At 31.6% G+C, this 21,517-nt stretch overlaps 2 protein-coding genes across 6 annotated transcripts; one reads left to right on the top strand and one right to left on the bottom strand.

Moving 5' to 3' along the window:
• Positions 1 to 619: 619 nt before the first annotated feature.
• Positions 620 to 11,346, bottom strand: LOC130827861 (uncharacterized). Of its 5 annotated transcripts, none has more exons than XM_057693731.1 (12): positions 11,273 to 11,342; positions 8,421 to 8,460; positions 6,723 to 6,869; positions 6,385 to 6,577; positions 4,677 to 5,008; positions 4,485 to 4,610; positions 4,275 to 4,405; positions 4,057 to 4,154; positions 2,893 to 2,984; positions 2,580 to 2,701; positions 2,337 to 2,501; positions 620 to 1,456 (listed from the first exon to the last, which is right to left on the bottom strand). In XM_057693731.1, exons 1-11 carry the CDS (start codon positions 11,338 to 11,340, stop codon positions 2,339 to 2,341), a joined length of 1,512 nt encoding a protein of 503 aa, XP_057549714.1. In that variant the 5' UTR covers positions 11,341 to 11,342; the 3' UTR covers positions 620 to 1,456; positions 2,337 to 2,338. The 5 variants fall into 5 exon arrangements, with proteins under 5 accessions (XP_057549714.1, XP_057549718.1, XP_057549715.1 ...); XM_057693735.1 differs by lacking the exon at positions 8,421 to 8,460 and adding an exon at positions 7,057 to 7,204 and having other exon boundaries at positions 621 to 1,456; positions 11,273 to 11,346; XM_057693732.1 differs by having other exon boundaries at positions 622 to 1,456; positions 4,677 to 4,996.
• Positions 11,347 to 14,542: 3,196 nt separating this feature from the next.
• LOC130827329 (wee1-like protein kinase) lies at positions 14,543 to 20,056 on the top strand. The gene is made up of 10 exons (XM_057693008.1): positions 14,543 to 14,918; positions 15,721 to 15,781; positions 15,864 to 15,933; positions 16,456 to 16,719; positions 17,337 to 17,404; positions 17,498 to 17,607; positions 17,843 to 17,883; positions 17,976 to 18,124; positions 18,792 to 19,139; positions 19,535 to 20,056. The coding sequence occupies exons 1-10, from the start codon at positions 14,662 to 14,664 to the stop codon at positions 19,613 to 19,615; spliced, it is 1,449 nt and encodes a 482-aa protein (XP_057548991.1). The 5' UTR covers positions 14,543 to 14,661; the 3' UTR covers positions 19,616 to 20,056.
• Positions 20,057 to 21,517: the final 1,461 nt, after the last annotated feature.

Below are 21,517 nucleotides of genomic sequence, written 5' to 3' on the forward strand. Positions count from 1 at the left end.
GGCCTTAGGGTTTGTAAAATTAACTACAATCATCTTTGAAAAATTCCTTTTATATTTATCAATATAGTCTATACATAAATAATGGTCCATTAGTCGCCAATTAGAAGAAATAATAATGAAAAATCAATGTAATTTTGATAGAAAAATATTTTATTAAGTTTACAGTTATATATTTATACTCAATAATTTCATTTTTTGGCAATATTCATTTCAATGTTTGCATTTAGAGAGGTGATGGCGGTAATAGAAAATTACAATAATATGGTATATTGCATGGCGGTATTAGACTATTTAAACAAGATCCTATTTGACTATATTTTTTGTTACGCATTACCTTTAATATATAAAATAATCTTGAATAATATAATACAATAACCAAGTATTTCGGAACAAAGTAATTCACAAAAAGTACTCCTAATGTCTTAAGATATTACCACATTTTTCATTTTAGTTTACCCCGTTAACATTATAATATTTTTAGTTTAGATAATATCTTCACCACTTTCTTTAATTTATATACACACATCCTTTTTCATATTCTTTCATTTTTAATCATACTCACACAAGTTTAGTTGATCATTAGAACTCAATGATAGTGGTTTCAACAAATAGAAGTACATTGATTGTTTCACCCATCGTATTTTTCTGAGTATATAAAAATGAAAGCATTTTACATAATACTAATTCATGGAATAAAAGCATATATTTGAGTTCATAACTTTACATTAAATTTTTTACATCAACAGATTTGTTGGGCATAACAACACATTTAGAAACAGAGGAAGAATCACATTACTTGACTAAGCTTATTGACATCCCCAGGAAGCCATTCTATCAATTGTACCAGTGACTAGATCTGTCAAAACAAAACGATCAAACGGGGTTTTGAATCGAATCACTTTCAGTCGGGAAATTTTCAAATTGGATCAATTCAATTCGGGTTTGAAATGTCCCAACAAGTCAATTGCTTTTATAATTTTTTTTCTTATCATTAGATTTTTCTATTAAAATAAAATACAATTTTGCTTTTGCAGAAAATATTATATTATTATTATATTAAAATAGACTAATGTATTAATTGTTGGACAACAATTAAAAATGTTGAATTAAATTTTTTAAACTAACTAATAATATAGTAGGTTTCAACAAAAAATAATGACGTTAAATTGAAAATGCTAACGTGAAACTGTAAATAAATCAAAACAGTCAAGTATGCCCCAATTTTTTCCGATTTGGTAAGGTCATCTTCGAGACATGGGTTGAAATTCCGATTGGGTTAGATCAAAATTTGACGGATGTGCCCATGCCATTCAAGTGTACGCCGTCAAATGTTTGCTCCCACATGGTCCCAAATTATTCATATTTCAGATACAAATTCGTCAGTCAAGTACAAATTTGAGAATAGTATGTTGTTAGAAGTATGACTTCTCCACCCGGTAGCACCTGTACATCTCTCCTGTCAAATTCACAAACACCTTCTCTATTAGCATGTGTACAGTCCATAATGGTAAACAACTAGGGTTGTTTGGCACAAGGAAATCAAACTTGTAAGATTTTAAATAGAGCTTTTAAGTTGAGACTTTGAAGATAAAAAAGTCTCATTCTTTGTTTGTTATGGTAGGAACTTAGAATAAAGAGATAAAATAAAAGTCTCAACTCAAATACCTACCCTCTTCCAAGACATTTTTTTTTGGAGACTTTTTCTTATTTTAGTCTCATTCCCTATTTCCATTCCCTTTAAACAAACAAAGACTTTGACTTATTTTTGAAATAAAGTCCCATTCCCTTTCTCAAATCAAACACCCGTATCGTATACTCATCTGTACTTTTGAATTTGCTACTTAAAGGTTCGACCCAAATACTTCCTCCGTTTTAAAATACTTGCTACATTACAATTATTGGCACTATTCATCGTTTAAGCTTATTTTATATTTTATGGCTAATATGTAAGAAAAAATATAGTCAAGTGGAATCTTGTTTGAATCGTGTAATCGCATACTTTAATAATATTAATTTTTTATAATTTTTAATGTGCATATTTCAATATATAAATGATCAAAATAACACATTGAATTGCATGAAAAGTCAAATGTAACAAATATAATGGAATGAAGTATTTAAGAGTAATCTAATTGTTGAGAGTATAAGACTAAAAATATTAAAGTGTGAATGAATGATATTGAAAGAAAGAACAAATAAGTTAACGAGAATAAAAAAAAGTGGTAGACACTACTCTCATAGCGACACAAACAAAAACAGAAAAGCATAGAGAATTTCTGTTTGTCGCACACTGATTAGTAAAGCGTTTCTTTGTAGAATAGGGAAGTGTCACCTGCCTTCAGAAACTCCTCCAAGGTAACAACCACCCTAATAACTGAGGTCGGATAGGCGTCGGGACATTAATGTGTTTGGATGAGGAAATTTGGAGAGAAAAGCTGAACCGAGAGAGAGAACCATTTTGTTCCCTACTTGTTCTTCCCTTCTTCCCTCCCACCACGAAGCTATCACTTTATAATCAAATAAACAGCAGCAGAGTGCAAGCATAATATTTGAAAGGGAATTGACGTTTAAAATCTTACCATGGCGGATGGATACGAATTAGATTCCCTACATCCAAATCAACATCACCACAAACCCGAGAGCTGAAAATCACAGTCCACATCTTTCCAAATCTTTCTTGTTGGGGATTCTGAAGTGAGTTCTACACCCAAAAAATAGAGACATAAACATGAATGGACTGCCATTTATTTATGGGCATAATACAAAGCAGAAAAATCGAAGTTCACAATCCTTCCCCACCAAGGAATTTAAACGCCAAACAGAAAAAATGGAAACAAAAGAATAGATATTCTGTTGTGCTGAAGTACAAGGACCATGGCCAGAAAATACTACCTCCTCGTTTTCAACTAGAGAGCAACAACAAACACTCAGCTTCGCTTCAAAGGATCTTGATAATATCTTCACATCAATGCATTTAGCTTCATCTGATTTAATTAAAAAAATAAAGTTTGAAAATCAGCTGAGTTTCAACTTTCCCGGCAAAGGTACATTTAATACAAAATTGGTACTACTAAACTTTGTCTACACTGAAAATAAAATTTGAGAAAGTAGATTTTCCTAGAAAAGACATATATATATAATCTTCCTATATATAGAGATAGATAGATAGAGGTTTGGAATATACATTCTATATAATTAAAAAAGCACCATAAAATGAGAAGGATAAGAAGGCATATATGTATATGTATAAGAAGTATATGTATGTGCGTATAGATATGTTTGAGTATGTATATATATACATGTACAGGGGAAGAATCGGGAGAAAACAACTAAAGTGGTGACAACTGAAAACTTGACTGAGATATACTTATTGTAGTAGAAGGTATACATACTATCTTATAGGGTGTACATATTTTTGTGAAGGATAAAATTCATATCATTTAAAGAATTGACATCCGAATATGTATACCTTTTAAACATGTATGTAAACCTTCTAGAAATTGTCCAATTATTTATGAAATTACCACCGGAATATGTACCCATTTGATCTTTTATGTACACCTGTTTTCAGTTTTCACCACTTTAATTGGTTTTCACATGATCCAAATCCAACATATATATAATATATATAGATATATATATATACATATATATATATATATATAGATATATATATATATACATATATATATATATATATATATATATATATATATATAATTTTGAAAATAAACTTACAAAAATGTATTTCATTTTACATAAAAAAGTGTTAATTTTCGACAAAAACATGTTACTTTGTATTTATATTTCTTTTCTGAAAGTACCACTTTTTTGCTAAAAAGTACCAGATTTTTTTAAAAACAAAAGTAACATTTTTTTTTTTTTTTTGCAAAAGTAACACCTTTCTTGTGAAAAAGTAACACATATTTATCGGATAGATTGGTTGTCACGGTTCTCATATAATCTTGGTTCTCACTGGAACTTGACCCTATATATATGTGTGTGTGTGTATACAAGGAGAGAGATAGCTCGTAGGGAAGAGCATTATACAATCACCTTTAGGCCAAACTTCGGTTTGCACCTTCTTTGAGAATTCAGCATCTTGTTCCTTTTGCTCTAACATTATATGCTGCAATCTTCCAAAGAGTCCAGAACTGCACTTCTCAAAAGCACACATAGCAACTCAGGCCTCAGGAAACAAGACGAGTTATTAAAAAAAGCTTCCAAGTTCCAAAGAAAAGACTTCTCCAGAATTACCTACTTCCAGTACTCACCGGGATTGTTTTGGTATTACAAAAGGTCTCAGAGCATCCATTGAAGCACATTCAAATGCTTCCTGGAATTTGTCGGCCATTGTTTTCCATTCAGATTCTACAACAGCAAGTTCTGTACTTTGACCATTGTCCTAAATAAAGGAGAAACTTGATCAACAGCATAGGAAGATATTGTAGGAAGCCTCAAAAGAATCAGCAACACATAGATACCTCATTGTCTGTAGACGATTCACTGTGCAAATCCTCACAAGGGTCTTCATCACTTGTTACGTCTTTTGCTGACGCTGACATATTATTCATGACATTACGTCGTACCAAACCTTTTCTTCTACTCTCCTGCAGCACAAGGTCATCAGACTACGACAAGAGTCTTAAATGTAAGTTGAATTATAAATAGAGGACCTTTTTTGACTTGAAGAGCAGATTTGTATTTCTTCCCCGAAGGTTGTCAAAACGTTCAGCCATGGAATGTCTGTGGTGATCCTGTTGTACAACTGCTTCCAATTGCAATGCCAGACTTGATTTTGAAGTCTTACCATCACATTTTTCAGGCTGTAATAAACTTGTATAATCTATGGGCAGATCATCACAGGCTTCAACATCATCAAGCAGCTCATCATCACAGACTGGATTGGGATTCTTGTCTTTCCAAACAGATGAAAACGCTCCCTGTTTACGCTCCTGTGATCGGGATAATCTTCTCTTGGCAGTACACATGCCACCTGTAGCAGTTACTTTCAAATCAAATTCTTTCAGTTCCAGTGAGCTCATTGCATTTTTATCAAGACAAGAATCACTTCATTTTCAAGGAAGTTTGAAAAGGCTTAACAGCACAAGTATCTCACTTCACTCAAGGATTGTTATAAAGTTTGCAATTAACCCCTGCAAAAGCCAGGGAGCACAGATAAGTTCAGTCACTAATATTTGGTTGATCCTTCCCTGAAATCTGCATCATCATCTCACAAGATGGATACGTATCCAGAATTTAATACAGGAGTCATCAACCAGAAAAAGGAAGTTTATTTTTGCATTAATGTTTTCAGATTTGGCAATTTTTTGATCATGTAGCCGACCCCCATACTGTTGTAATTAAGTTTGACCTTGTTGTAATGTTTGCTGGTTTAATCTCAAATCGCACATCGTGCAAGCTCTCACATGTCCATTATTTCGATAAGGCACCTTACATTTGCAATAACAAAAATTGTTGTTTCTTATTGACCCTTGATAGCAAACATTGTCGAAAATCTCACATATATAACATATGCATATGATTTCTTGAGCCATACTCTAGTTAATTATAATCTGCCCTATCAAGAACGGACAATAATACTTCAAGTATTATGCCCAAGAAAAAAGAAAATTATCTTGTGGTTGATTGCACCAACATTTACATGTCCCTAAGTCTCAAACCCAAGACCTTGGATTCAATTGCTTGCTGTTAATTGCACCAACATTTGAATTTACCATGGTGGTTGAACTGGTGTTGGTTCACAACAAATAGATGAACGGGAAATTCCCACAAAAATATTATCAGTTCGCCCTCTTTAGTCATTTCCAAGTTAATTATCTTGTAAAAATTGTATTAATACTCTAGTTGCTCATCAACTATATCTTCATTGCAATAAACCCAATTTAACCATACCAAACACAGGAAGTCATAGCCTAGGAAGTGTAAATTTCATTTTGTAAACTGCAAACCATACACAATAAAGCCATTTCCTAGAAAGTTCAAGTAGGAAGTGAACTCCCATGAATATAAACTTCCCATGGGAATTAATTTACTATGTGAACCAAACGAATCTCTAGTGTATCATGGAATAAAAATGACAATGTTCCATTCAATAATAGTCGATAAAAGATTTTGAGCTTGTTGTTCTGCAATCTGCATCACCCCGTCATGTAACTTGTGATTTGAAATTATGTGGTAATATTCATTATATTTTGTTATTCTAACATATTCACCAATATAATCTTTTTTTCAAATATGTATTAGATTCTAAAAATATGTTCTAGAAAAGTTGAATGATATGATAAAAAAGATATATTCAAGTTAACAATTAACATTGTTGTAACACTGTGAGGTGCATGCACAATAACACAAAATGCTTACCGAGATTCTTGTCTTCTAAAAATAAAGGATCGCCCATGAGCCATCCGGCATTTTTACTCATTTGTTCCAGTCTTCTATTCTCTCCGTAAACTGCAGAAGATGTGCACGGCTCAACTTGGTTTTCATTTCCTTTAGTATAACGATCAAGAACCGCAGATACATTATGCTCACTATTGCTGGACGTACTTCTTTTCTACAAAATATAGAAGTCAACGGTGTAAGACTCCAATTTATAGTCCTGATACTAGAACAGAAGTATACCAGTAGCTGAACAAGTAGAATCATCATGTAAGCAGATTACCACTTATCAAAAAGGAATGAGCCAGTTTAACATGTACCTTTACGTCAGACATCCATTCATCTGGAACAAAAGAAGAACCATCAGGTTTTGAGCTAATTGAGTCACTTCCAACATTGCAATCAACATTGCTCTTATGAAAATCTGGTACTTCAACCTCGTCTTCAGAAGAGAAGCCTAAACCATTCTGAAAGAATAAATTTCGTTATATACAGTTCCACATTCTGAATATGCAAGAATGCGCCATTAAAACGTAGATATGCTTTAGCATCTTATAATAAGTCAATTATCCATATGTTCTACTTCTGACCACTTCTGCATCAGAGTGTAAAATTATGGAATATTACAGCCTTCATAACTGCAGTAATTTGCACCTGCAAAGTTGATCTCATGCATTGAAAATCAAAACCCACTCATCCAGTCGCCAAGTCCATGGTGCAAGTCCTCACACTTTGTAAATCAACATCAGCATAAGAAAACAGACTAGCTCACAGTTGGTCATCTTATTTACCTGATGGAAACCTGTAACAAAGAGGCCAGTTACTTGAAATCCAAAGTTATTGAGATAGAACTCTCATGACTATGTAGTAGGATTGCAAAACAAGGAGGATACAGAGCAGGAATTTGCAATGAGCTTATCCATGTACAAAGAACTAGAAAGGCCACATTGTAGTGGATGTAAGTTCGACACACAACTCCCTTAACATCTAAAACCAGAGGCGAATTCAAGCCTGAGACGTAGTCTTCTCATGAAAGATATAAGAAAAAATTCATTTATTCATTAGTTAGATCTACAAGTTAAACTTCTTGTCACTGTTAGTAATGACGCTGGACGCAGCAACGTAACGTATGACTTATGAGCAGTGAGCTGTTCAAATCTCTGCTCTCTTTTTCTTTTCAGGGCTCGTTTTACTTATTGAAAACTCTATCCTTTCCCTGTTTGGTTGTCCAAACATTTTTCCTTTTCACTTTTTGTAATGGCAAATGAAAGAAAACTTTTTTCTTTTTCATCAATAAATTTTATTTTTCCCTATAACACCCTCTATAGTTGTTTTCTTTACCTTCTAGCAAGTTTATAAGGACATAATTATTCATTAAAAATTATAGAATACAAAAAGTTTTGACTTCTTATTTTGGAACTTGTCCTTCGCAATACATTGTTATATTTTGCCATATTTTATCAGTATGTTTGTTTATGAAAAACTTAATGAAACTTCAGATGTTAACTAAAATATGTTGTTACAGGTACATATAATAAAGTGTGATCAAATATCCTTTGCTATTTAATTACAGCCTAGTCAATACAAGAATCCTTAAACAGCCACTGTCTAATACTCACTCACACACATACACACCCCAACTCCCACCCCCCCCAAAAAAAATACATAGAACTCTAAAGTGATTGGCCTCCTAATTCCCAAGTCCTAACAAGTTATAAGAGTACAGATCAAAAGAATAATTTGATGATTAGAGATCATCACAAGTCTTCCATTGGGATCATAACAATGTAATGAATAGTTGGTCAGATTTCAAATAAGAGAGATATCAATTTAAAAAAACAAAAAACCAGTGCAAATAAGAAGAGGACAAGTGCCATGTAACTATAAATTGCAGAGAACTAGCATTGCAGGCCACAGTGATAGTGAACTAGCAGAGCAAAACAAGCAAACAAGATAAATACAATAAATCTAAAAAGTGATTCAGAAGTGGGAAAAGATCAGAGCATAATTGACAATACCCTTGAGTAACTCAAGCCGCGACGCAAGTCCTTGATTTTCCTGATATAAAAAAATTTGGGCAGCTTTTCAGGAATAAAATTAACAAACGCCAATGATTACAGAGCCTATATCGCACAGTTGAAAAAATCTTAAGCTTTGAAATTAGCATGGTCTGCAATATACTAAAGCAACAGCACGGATTCGATTAGGAAAGAAGCAACAATAGCTGCACTTTTTCCTACTGAGTTATTTGCAAATAATTACCTCAATTCTTATGTTACTGTTAGCATTATACATGTTTTATATTTCCAGCTACTTTATAGCATCATATTTCTTAAACTTTTTGTAGCTGACCTGCCTAATCAGAAATCAACATCTCATTTTGTTACAAGTTGCTATTGTGTTGTTTTATAAGCTGATTAAGGCGTGTTTTTGCTTCTTGGGAAGGGATTTAAGTTGTATATATTGGGCTGCTCAAAACTAGAAATAGGAGGTTACAAAAATTCTTTTCCCCTCCCCTCTCTCTTTCCTCTGGTTGTTCAGCAAATGCTGTTAAACCTTCACATTGTATCAACACCTAGGGCTCATGAATTGCTTGCTTTTTTATAATGCTTATCGAGTACTTCTATTCTTCTCAAATCACATTCATTTTTTTTCTTCGGTTGATATTTGATCAATCTCATTACTTAGTGTTAATTATTTTGACAAGCTTAGAGATACTGGAATGAAAAAAAGTGGAATTTGGCTTTTCCTTTCATAAGGCTTCAGGTTGTATACAGCTGATGGAATTAGATTCATGGAAAATTTATGTTGATTTCAACGAGGGGCTGATCAAGTAAAGGAGTCGAGTTGTCTTTATAATTCACATTTCATGTGGTACAGATACAACCTACTTGGGTAAATCCTAGAGCAGGTCAGTTGTGTTCTATTCTACGCACTCTGCCTTTACTCATCACACAGTGATGTAGATCGTGGCACTTGCCCTTTCTCATAATATTGTACCCAAAGCGACTTAATTCACTAATACCCATGTGAATTTCAGATTGATACAAGAAAATCACAAAGCATTTAGGGCTACTTTTAAGGCAACACTCATTATACCAATTTTGTTACAGATATAGCGATAGGAATACTAAATTGCAGAAGACATTGACCCATAGTCTAGCTCATTATACCAATTTTGTTATAGATATAGTAAGAAGCTGACTGTTGACCTAAGTAAAGAAGAAACAAAAAAAAAGCTAACAATAACAAATTAACTCACTAGAAGAACAACATTTGAAGAAGCTGAAATAATTTCGTGCTTGTAGAGATCTCTTCATTAGAAAGAGAGCATATAATGTCTATCTCTATTCTAATAACATAAAAAGAATCAGAAAACATGAATTTAAAGCTGAATATGGAACTAATTATATGCTATAATTATAGTCAATGAAGTAACAAAATGCCTGAAGATGGGCTCTGACTTGATAATCCAATGTGAGTGAGCCTAACCAAGCTTCAACGCATTTAATACTCGGTAACTTTGTAGCATTTGTTTTGTTCAAGCAAAGACTTGAAAGCTTCTCACATTCCACAATTACTACTTGTTGCAGTGCAAGCCATTCAAAACAATCTCTAGCATGAATAATTTCTACACCTTCAAGGCTCACAAGTTCTAGTGTTTGCAACTTGGTATTTCAACGCTCACCACATTCAATTACTTCCTTTACTTGACAACATTTTTCTATCCTCAAATGTTGTAGCTTTCTTAGATTTTTCGCCATCTCCCTGGTTCTTCATATTTAGACACTCACAGTTGTTAATTGTGCAAAAGTATTTGAGGTGACTGGGCCTTGGCAAATATGGTTACACTGTTGCAACTTGAACAAATACAGTTCCCTTAGCATTCATAATGCATAAATACCTGCCACATTATCCCTCACAATTAAAGGAAATCACTGAAACAAGAGAGAGTCTGGTGAGAGTGATTATCACCCAAGTTGCAAACACTAGAACTCTCGTGAGCCTTTAAGGAGTAGATATTATTCATGATGAAGATTGTTTCGAATGGCTTGCATTTGCAACAAGTAGTAATTGTGGCATGAAAAAAGCTCACCGGTCTTTTCTTGAACAAAACAAATGCTAAAAAGTTACGGAGAATTAAATACAGTGAAGCTTGGTGGGGATCACTCGCATCGGATGATCAAGTCAGAGGCCCATCTTCAGGGCTTTTGTTACTTCATTGCCCATAATTATAGCATATAGTTAGCTCCATTTATAGCTTTAAATTCATGTCTTCTGATTCTTTTTATTCTAATAGAATAGAGATAGACATTATATGCTCTCACTCTGATGAAGATATCTCTACAAGCACGAAATAATTGCAGCTTCTTCAAATACAGTTCTTATGTTTTTTTCTTCTAGTGAGTTAGTTTGTCGTTGTCAGCTTTTTTTTGTTGTTTCTTTTCTGTTCAATTCAGCAGGTGGTTGGTTCAGTTTCTTGCAACTCACTCCGTTCTTTAACGTTCTTCCCATTTGGAATATTTTATTTAAGGAGAGAGAAATTTAATTAATATTTTTGACACATTTAAAATATAAAATACATTCAAATCTAGATTCGTTTTAATGTATACTTTTTATATTTTTTATAATTTTTTATTATATGTATTTAGAGAAATTTAAAATTTAAATTGAAAACTGTGCAAAATATAATTGGGATATATTTGTAAGTTGTAACAATATTGGTATAGTGACTGTTCAAACATTTAGGGCTACTTTCAAGGCAACACTCATCATCACTAACCAACACTAATTATATAAAATCAAATTGTCAAGTACTAACAGCATAGTAAACGTATGATTATTTAAAAGAGCTGATTATCAATCTCACCTTCTTATAGCTGGAAGTTCCAGATAACGAAACATAATTTGTCGGCGAGTCATGGTCCTGTTCTTCATCAGCATCTACAGACAATTTCAGAAACAGTAAGCTTACTTCCAAAAACTGTATTTTACTTGAGATTTCATCCAATTTATCAAGCTCGCTTACCTGAAATACTCTGATCAGAATCGTGAAATTCCTAGAAAAACAAAGAACGATTTGAAAAAGTTGAAGAAAAACAACATTTGAAAGAGCGATATCTAAGTGATGAAATCCTTACGGAAAGAGAATTATGCCGCCACATTCGTTCCCAGTTTCCTCGGTTAGGGATTCTCAGAAAATCAATTCTGTGCTTGCTTGTTGCCGTGAGAGGGAAGAACCTTCTACTCGTCCCCGCCTTTTACAAAGTACTACTCTCTAGTTGTTCCAGCACGTCTCCGAGAGACAAAGCTCACAACAATTTGTATAGTTGTTCATGGTTGTCCGAAATCCATCAAGTCTTTTCGGTAAAATGGATGGGTCGGAAATTGGAATTCGGATATAAATATGGTTCTTACTCGTTTTACCTTGTTTTCTTGATTCACGAATTTTAGATAAAAGATGATTTTAATGTGAGATCATTTTTTTTAAGCTGGTTAAATGTATATTTATTATTGTATATTAAATAGATATCCGTCCTTTGTATTGAGATTGAAAAATATTTTTGATTTCATTACATATTTGTATAAAAATTTATAAGATCATTTATTTTTTTATATATGAAGGTTATTGGGTAATGTTTTAAACATTTATAATTTTTCTTATAATATTTTTTTTATTATTATTGATTATGAGTTGTATTATTTCTTTAATTTTCATTCATATATTTATATTATATTTAAATCTCATTTGTATTTTTCTTTCATTTTTCAATTAAATATATTCTTTTTTACTATTTTTACTAACTTTTTCTTTATATTTGTCCCATTTTAAATTTAGAGCTAACTATATGAATAAATGTGTTTTTTTTGTAGTATTTATATCTTTTTTCTATAAAGAAGAAAGTAAATTAATAAAAAGCTATACATCATAACATGTTGAATCCAATCATTGAATAAGACCATTATTTTATAATGGAAAGATATTATGTGAAAGAACATTAGAAATTTCCTAATTATTTTATTAGATATTGAATTTGTAATGCTTTCAGTGTCTTAGATCATTATACAATTGTTATATTAAAGTTATTTCAAAGCCTGAAAAATCTTTTACGTAAAGATTTTGATGTTATTGTAATAATAATTATTTTTATAGTTGATTCAAAGAATTAAAGATATTTTTTGTAAATATTATGAGTTTATTAAATGATAAAAAAGCATATTTAATTATTAAATAATTTATAGAAATAAGATATTTATTTTGTGTTTTTTAAAAATTGGCAGATATTTTTTTATAGAAAACAGTTACATTGCTCTAATAAGAAATGAATAATTAATTAAGACTTGTATAGACATATTTATCAACTTTTATCATGGAAATAAGAAAGGTGTGATTTTCATATAAACTATATTAAGAAATGAATTATAAAAGTCAATCTTTTTTCTAACATACTAACTTGAAGAATGGGTAGGAAAATTTTTGCCTACAATCTAACACGTGTTAAGACTATTTCTTCTTCAGTAGTTTTTATAGATTAATGATTTATTGTCTAACGATGTGTTTATCTCTATAAAATTGGTTTAATGTACACTTATTATCTTAAGGTGATTACTTATAACTTTATAGTGATCACCTACAACTTTAAATGTTCAGAGAAACCATTAATAATCTTAAAGTGATCAATGACAATCTTAAACTAAGCAATTACATAAATATACTAATTATATGAATTTGTTTTATTGTGAAACGATATTATAAAAGACTTGTTGAAACAAATTTTTCTCTCTACATTTAATACTAAAACTAAAAATATTAGAAATGTTGCCTTATCCCAAATCTATTGGAGTAGTTTTAATTATAAATATTATCTCTCATGTTCAAATAAAATGTCATTATGATTTTACATACTTATCGATGCACTGATATAATATAATTTATATATTTCATTGTGCATTATCAAAAAGTATAAAATGTTGATATTAATAAAATTTATATACATTAATCAAACAAAATTCTTTTTGACTATATTTTAAATTATCGACTGATTCGAATATAATACAAACTTGATTGAAAACAACACCAAAAACAAAACTAGAATATATTAATGTGAACTATCCATGATACCTATACTCATACCCATACGTATGCGATGCGAAGCTCATGAAATTTATGCCATCCCTAATTTCAGTGTCGACTAATTCTATTATCTACAAGTCTTACTCATTTAGTATAATTTGTTATTTTAGTCCAATTTATTTATTGTGCATCATTTATATATTTTGGATAATGACTTATAACTTTTTTTAATCTCACCCATATATTTAATTTTTTTATCCATACAATTTATTTTCTCTTGATTTATTACCATATATTCAATTTTTTCAAAAATACTTAATTTTTATTATTTTGTAAGAGACCGTTTCTCAGTTAGATATCCTCAAAATAAAAAGTTTATATACTAATAATTGTAGTAATTATACTATTCGATGTATATATAAAAAGCGTCTATAATACTAATTCAAACTCACTAAGTAGACACTCTAAAAGCTTACAATACAAGAAACTAGCTTACAATACACGAAAACTAGGAAAACCTTTGGGATCTTGTCATTTAAAAATAAATACTATATACTAGTAGTCTACCATACTAGTACAATTCAATGTATTTGTATTTGTATTTGTATATAAAGCATACACCACTAGTTCACTGGTCACTACTCAAATCAATACATCCATATTTCATTTCCCGCGCATATACGAATTTACTCCTATTTTTACCCTCTTTCTCCTTTTTTTTCATTAAATGTTTTGATTTCGGAAAAAAAAAATGATTAAGTGAAATTTAAATTTTAATTTTTTCAGTAAAATAATATATTGCTCTTAACTGAAATAAGTTAGATTTTTTATTTTTATTTTATTTTAATTTCTTCTTCCTTCCTTTAAAATTTTATATATGTGGATATTATAACGAGGAAATCAGACAAGTAGTTAAAATTCATATTTGAATTTTTTTTATTTTTAACTTAAATAAGTCTCATTTTTGTATATTTAGAGATTAAATTAGACTAACAAAAAATATAACTAGTTGAGATAAGTATTTTATTTCAAAACAAAAAATTGATTAGTATTTAGAAGTTTTATTGCAAAGTGGTATTTGCTCTCTAATCGACCTAAACTCCAATACTCCATTTTCATCTTACTCCATTGATTCTCAAAGAGAAAAGAGAGAAAAAAGAAAAAAAAACTGAAGATAGAAAGAGATGAAGAAAAGGCAAAGGAAAAATTCTTCCTCATCATGTAAAAATCGTAAACAACTCAAACTCTCATCAGTCCAAAGACCACTTAAACCTATGCTTTCCCATTTTTCTCTACTCCATTCCCAACAACAACCCCAATCACTACTTCAAAATACCCTAATTAATGATTCAGACTTCGATTTCGGCCATCAATCATCTAAACTTGACGCCGATTTCTCTGATGTTGGTTGTTCCGAAATTCTTAGTCAAGATTTCTTTTGGTACTTCTCTTTTAGCTCTCTTAATTTTATTGCTTATTTGAGTTGTTGGGTTATTGGTTTTGAATTGTAATTTGCTGTTTTAAATTGTGTTTTATTTACCCTAATCATTGTTGGGGAATTGTTTTCAGTACACCTGATTAGTGATTATATTACCCCAGTATTGATTAATTTTATCTTTAATTTGAATAAATCCCGTTGAGTTATTGACTAATTTGCTTTTCCATTCATTATTGTTTTTCTTGAAGTTTAGCTTCTTTGATTGAGTAATGCTGTTCATTTGAGTTGATGGGTAATTTGTTTTAAATTATAATTTGCTGTTTTGAATTGTGTTTTATTTACCTTAATTATTGTCCTGATTATATTACCCTAGTTTTGATTAATTTTATATTTAACTTGAAAAAATCCTGATTTAGTTATTGACTAATTTGTTTTCTCATTCATTATTGATTATTCTAAGTTTAGTTACTTTGATTGAGTAATGCTGTTCATTTGAGTTGATGGGTAATTGGTTTTAAATTGTAATTTGTTGTTTTGAATTGCGTTTTATTTACCCTAATTATTGTTATGCAGCACACCTGATTATATTACCCCAGTTTTTATTAATTTTATCTTTAATTTGAAAAATCCTTATTTAATTATTGATTAATTTGTTTTCTCATTCATTATTGGTTGTTCTAAGTTTAGTTTCTTTGATTGAGTAATGCTGCTCCTTTGAGTAAATGGGTAATTGGGTTGACTTTTAATTTGCATTTTCAAGTGTGTTTTATTAACCCTAATCATTGCTGAGGAAATTATTATGCAGCACACCTGATTATATTACCCCAGAATGTCAGAATTTCTTCAGTGATTTGGATGGCAATAAGGTGAGGAGTTTACATCATTTGTTAGTAACGCAAAGGAATTCTTGGGCGTGTGATATTGATTTATGCAATTTTGGTATGATAGCTGGAAGATATCGCTTGTCCAGCCTCGCCGGAGAAAATGAAAGCCGTTAGAAGTAAAATATTTAAACAAGGTGATTGCGTTTCTCTACAAGTTTATTTAGATTGTTACAAGTTAATTTCATATTCCTTTTATACAATTGTTGTCTATGTAATTTCTATTGATTTTGGTTTTTGAAATTGCCTTGTATGAGCATTACAAATAATTGACATAAGATTTATAAACTTGCAAGGATTGTGAAGATTTTTTTTCATTTTTGCTAGAGCGGCCATGGTATCAAGTCATGGTATCTAGCCAATTAGATCTTGTTTGATTCGTCTCAACACAAAGTTTATTAATAATCTAGTTTTTATAATTTTTAGTTATACACAATTATTGCTATTAAATATTGAATTAGTGCATTGGCAAACATGAAAAAAACAAATGGGACATTTGAAATGAAACAGAGAGAGTATTTTTTTGTAATGGTTTGTCTATTCATGTTGTGTTCATGTTTTTCATTTCTCCATTTAACGTCCATAAAACCAACAATTCATGTCTCTATTATGTGATTTACCGTGTACCTTCGTCGCTGAATTGTACATGTTTCTTACAGACGAAACCTTTGTACAATCCCGAGCTTCTATGTTGGACCATCAACAGACAGAGGAGCTTACAAAATATTCTCTTGATGCGGATGGAAACAAGACAGGAAAGCCTATAACTAATGCATTATGCAAAGGTCCCAATTATGTCCCTCAGTCGGCAATTGCTTTAAGGTCCCGTGTTATGCCACCACCTTGTTTAAAGAACCCGTATCTCAAGGATGCTGTGGAGATGGATGTGGACCCATTTGGAAGTTGGAGAACAAAATGTTCAGGTTTTCCATTTATTACTTTTTTTGTTTAGTTTTACTATCTGCTAGATTATAAGTAAATCTTCTTAAAAAGGTTTAGTGTACAAGGACTAGAAGAATCCCATGTGTGTGTGAGTCACTAAAAATAAGCTAAATATACACCATTCGGGCACATCAACAACAATGCAAAGCCTTAATTTGCCCGTTTGGTAATCGATACTAAATGGTTGGAATGGTAATGGAAAGTTAGTGTAATTTTGGTATGAATATTTCTTGACACACTTAAGTGGTCTTGATTATCTTTCTCAACAATCTTATTATCTTCACAAAATTCATTTCAATACATTAACATTTGAACATGTGGTTATTAGGTGGTAATGAAAAACTGTGAACAAAAAGAACTTTTTTATGATAAATATCATAAAAATTTACACTACAAATCATTCCCATTACCACCAATTAGTACCGTTTAATGGCCATAATATTAATTTATGGGGTTGGCATCATAAATCCAAACCATTAAGGAAGCATGGCCTAAATTAAAAGTGATCAACTTATATTGACTATAAGTTGCAATATAGAATACACTATATATTTGCGGTGTGTGGTGAAATGAATGAATTCTTTGTCTTTTCATCCAGGCTATCCCTTTGCGTCTAGTGGTGCTGAAAACATGTCACGCTATCGTACGGACTTCCATGAAATTGAGGTATTTCTATTCTTTTACCGACACCTATACTAATACTGAATTGCAAAAGAAGATAAAATTCAGATGTCACTCAAATATTTTTCTTGTCCTTAGCAAATCGGAAATGGGAACTTCAGCCATGTATACAAAGTCTTAAAAAGAATTGATGGTTGCATGTACGCTGTAAAACATAGCACAAAGCAATTGTGCCAAGACACAGAAAGGTAACTTTGTTACACACAAAACTATTTCACAAATTCTTGTGAGAGACGGTCTTTTTGAGAGACCATCCCTAATTTGGTCAACCCGTTATCATCTTTTAGTTTAATTAAGCTTTAATGGGCTGGACATGAGAGACGGTTCCTCAGGAGACCGGCTGAAACTTTTTTAAGCGATTGACTTGTTTGGATGTGTTTTCTTGTTGATTGGCAACATTTCTAATTCTATGGTGTACTGCAGAAGGAAAGCTCTGATGGAAGTTCAAGCATTGGCAGCTTTAGGTATGTCGGATGAGACCCGTCTCAAAGTTATAGCCTTTTACGTTGTATCTTAGTTTAATATACAGTTTAAAGAATAATTCCTCTTGGTGCAGGGTTTCATGAAAACATAGTAACCTATTACACTTCCTGGTTTGAAAATGAGCATCTGTACATCCAGATGGAGCTTTGTGACTACAGCCTCTTTACTTATCATTCATCTTGCTTGCTAACTGAGGAAGAAATCTTGAAAGCTTTTTTTCAGGTTGCTATTCTGTGCTTTTTTCGTCCCAATAATGCTGGATTGAATTGTAATATTAGCTTAGATGAAGTTTACCTCTTATTTTACCTTTTCTCTTGCTATCATATGACTAATCTCCTAGAAATTCAAAGTGAAGTAATTTTTTTTACTTCTTCAAGTGTTATTTATGCTAAATGCTAATGTTGGAGTGTTTGGTTTGCTAAAAAAAATTTTCCAATTATATAATTTTCCTATTTTCTTTTTGTAAGGAAGTAGAACCACATTTTCTACCCTATTTCTTTACCTTGCCCTTCCTCACTTCCATCCTTACTCAATTTCTCTCATAGTTTTTATGCTTGCAACCACACTTTGGAAAACTCTTGTACTTTGTACCTCTATATATTTTCTTGGAAAATGTCTTCTTCTTTTTTTTTTTTTATAACATTCCATTACTCCGACGCTATTAAGTGACTCTAACCTGGTCAGGGTTATGGGCGTCAGTTGTTTTTGATTGACCCTTGGTAGCAAACATTATTTGCAATTTCACATAAATAAGTAGTGCACCTTATTTTGCACTAAAAAAGTTTTCCGTCAAACAAATAGACCCTTGTTCTCCTTTTCTCTTCACATTAATGAATTCCTTGCTCAATATGATTATCCTTCTCTTTATTCGGAAAACCTATGGTTGCAGATTGCTAGAGCATTGCAATACATACATGAAAGAGGAATCACTCATCTAGATGTGAAACCAGAGAACATATATGTAAAGAATGGTGTGTATAAGCTTGGTGACTTTGGTTGTGCGACACTATTAGATAAGACGCTTCCCATTGAAGAAGGTGATGCACGCTATATGCCTCAAGAAATTTTGAACGAGAAACATGATCATCTTGATAAAGTTGATATCTTTTCACTCGGGGTTTCTATTTATGAGCTTCTACGAGGGTCATCATTATTAGAAACGGGATATCAGCTTTTAAGAGAGGGCAAACCACCACTGCTTCCTAACAAATCACTACAGTTACAGAACTTGCTTAAGGTATAACTTCTTGATTTTTGAGTGCATTGATGTTTTTCTGAAACCCCATGTTTCTTAAATCCCGCCTAGTTTGACTTTTCAACTGAAAAATTGACTTGTAAGCTATATACAGTAGTTTTTTTTTATTGACTTTTGACTTTTTGACCAACTTGTTCTCTAATAAATAGCTAACACCTAACAACAAATTTTATTAAACACCTCCATAATTACTAACTCAAACAGTTGGCTAAAACAACTGGCTCATTAGCCAATACTTTTGGCTGGTCAAACCAACCAACATCCTAAGTCAACGGCTCCGATCAACAAGCCATTTGCCAAATAGACTCGAAATCTTTGAGCATTAATGCTTATCTGTAGCTCTGTACAATGCTGATTTATTCTCGAAAATTTAACAGGTAATGATGGAGCCAATCCCCATGAGGCGACCTTCGGCAAAACAATTGGTAGACAACCCTATTTTTTCAAGAATCTCGTGAAACCATAAATCCAAACGTTACTCTTGTTTACCGGGTTAGAGATCCTCGCAAGGCCTGTTTAAAGAATGGCAAGCACGCTTCAGCTTCAACATACTAAATTATGAATCTGATTTAACTGCTAATGATTATGCTGGATGCACCAAGTTTTGGTTCCATGTATGGTGCACATTTTTGTAAATGCATGGATTGGTATTGTGTATTTCCCTTATTATCTCAATACCATTATTACACAGCAATCTCGATTTCCCAGCGACCGATAAGATAGATTGTAGTAACTTTCAACAGTTAAAAGTCGGAACAGTTCTGTAAGTGAAGGCAAGAGATGCCCATCATTTGTAAGTGATAAGTTTTTGTCTGATATTGCTTTGTTCCGTAATCTCTTTTCTCTACAAGGATTCTGCTAGCTTTGTTCGAATGAGCACATCATTTGAAAAAATTGAATTATGGTCGGTTTTAGGCTATTTTTAACTATTTTGAGCGAATTGCAAATCTAAAAGGCAAGATAACTGGCGAATTATGTTTTATTGAGCGCAATGCTTTCCAGTGCTGCACAACCTGCACCTATTGTGTTCTATATTGTTCGAGCAACCTCTTTTGCACCCATCATTGCTTCTTCGTTGCACCATGATCAAGCTATCATCTCATATCATCTCTTTCAATGATGCATGCAGCATGCCATTAATCTAGCTATTTATACGATCAATATCACCTCTATTAACGGGTAATTTGGCTCATGCCCTAACATATTTCATGAAGCCCTAATTCTCCCTAAACCAAGATAGACATATATCCACCATTCTAGATGCTCTAGCCATGCCTATAACCAAAGAAGGTCTGCCTTCAAGAGAAGTCTTTATCAATTTGAAAACTTTTGGACTTTTCAAGGTTCTACATTCTTTTTAGTGCTACTCTTATTAGAGACGGTCTCTCAGTTAGACAACTTCACATAAGCAACTCATATTCTTATAATATGTATTAGATGGGCTATATAACCCATATGTAAGGTGCGTCTCTTGATGAGACCATCTTCTACAACAATTTATTTTCTTCTTAATATGTATAAGCCATACAATTTTTTGTGTCCGACATAATCTCTTCTATAGAATATGTTCAAATCTTTTAGTCTATCCCATTGAATTTGTTACAATTTTATTTTCAGCTATAACACATTTTTTTAATTCTTATATACACATTCGACTTATCATTTCATCTCATCCATATTGACAACCATTCATTTTATACTTGTAGCAATTCTTTTCAAAAAAGCTAAATTTATTGGAAGCATGTTGATTTAGAAAATTAACAACTAAAAAATAAAAATTATTTTTTCTGATGTTCTATTTTTATTTGTAATTTTCAAAAAATTAAAAACCAAAAATTAAAAACAATAACAAACGTACCATTAATTTTTCTCACATTTTCCTTTAAGCTTATTTAGTAAATAGGGGATGAATTGTACTCTTAAATCATGAGTTATGACTTATGAGTGACAATAACGAGTTGGTGGTTTTTGACTTATTTAAATTAAAACAAAAGTTGTGGAATATTCCGTCTATTCTTGTGGGTTTGATAGTGCAAGTAACTTTCATGATTAATTTTTTACCATTTCAATTTAATAATTTAATTTTTAATATCTCTAATTTTATAATAAAAAATTATAAATAAATATTAGTATTCTTTACATTAAGACAAACGAATAAAAAAATAATTAATCACAAAGAATAATTAATAAATAATGCAATATTTTTAATATTGCAAATAAAAAAATATTTATTTTCATATACGTCATTTTCGTAAACCATCCCAAAGAAGTGTAATTTACCAATTTTCTTCCACGAAGTTTGGGGTAGCAGCCTCGCTTATTAGTCTTCCCCACTGTAGTTGCATCTGCAAAAGCTTTTC

Source organism: Amaranthus tricolor, chromosome 11 (genome assembly GCF_026212465.1).
Source record: "Amaranthus tricolor cultivar Red isolate AtriRed21 chromosome 11, ASM2621246v1, whole genome shotgun sequence".
Classification (NCBI taxonomy): Eukaryota; Viridiplantae; Streptophyta; class Magnoliopsida; order Caryophyllales; family Amaranthaceae; genus Amaranthus; species Amaranthus tricolor.

Coding starts and splice junctions, on each gene's coding strand:
- LOC130827861 (XM_057693731.1), bottom strand. CDS start 11,340: ATGAAGAACAGGACCATGACTCGCCGACAAATTATGTTTCGTTATCTG. Junction 6,578..6,722: donor AATGGATGTCTGACGTAAAG/GTACATGTTAAA, acceptor TATATTTTGTAG/AAAAGAAGTACGTCCAGCAA. Junction 2,502..2,579: donor ATTCGTATCCATCCGCCATG/GTAAGATTTTAA, acceptor ATAAAGTGATAG/CTTCGTGGTGGGAGGGAAGA.
- LOC130827329 (XM_057693008.1), top strand. CDS start 14,662: ATGAAGAAAAGGCAAAGGAAAAATTCTTCCTCATCATGTAAAAATCGT. Junction 15,782..15,863: donor GTGATTTGGATGGCAATAAG/GTGAGGAGTTTA, acceptor TTGGTATGATAG/CTGGAAGATATCGCTTGTCC. Junction 18,125..18,791: donor TCTTGAAAGCTTTTTTTCAG/GTTGCTATTCTG, acceptor CTATGGTTGCAG/ATTGCTAGAGCATTGCAATA.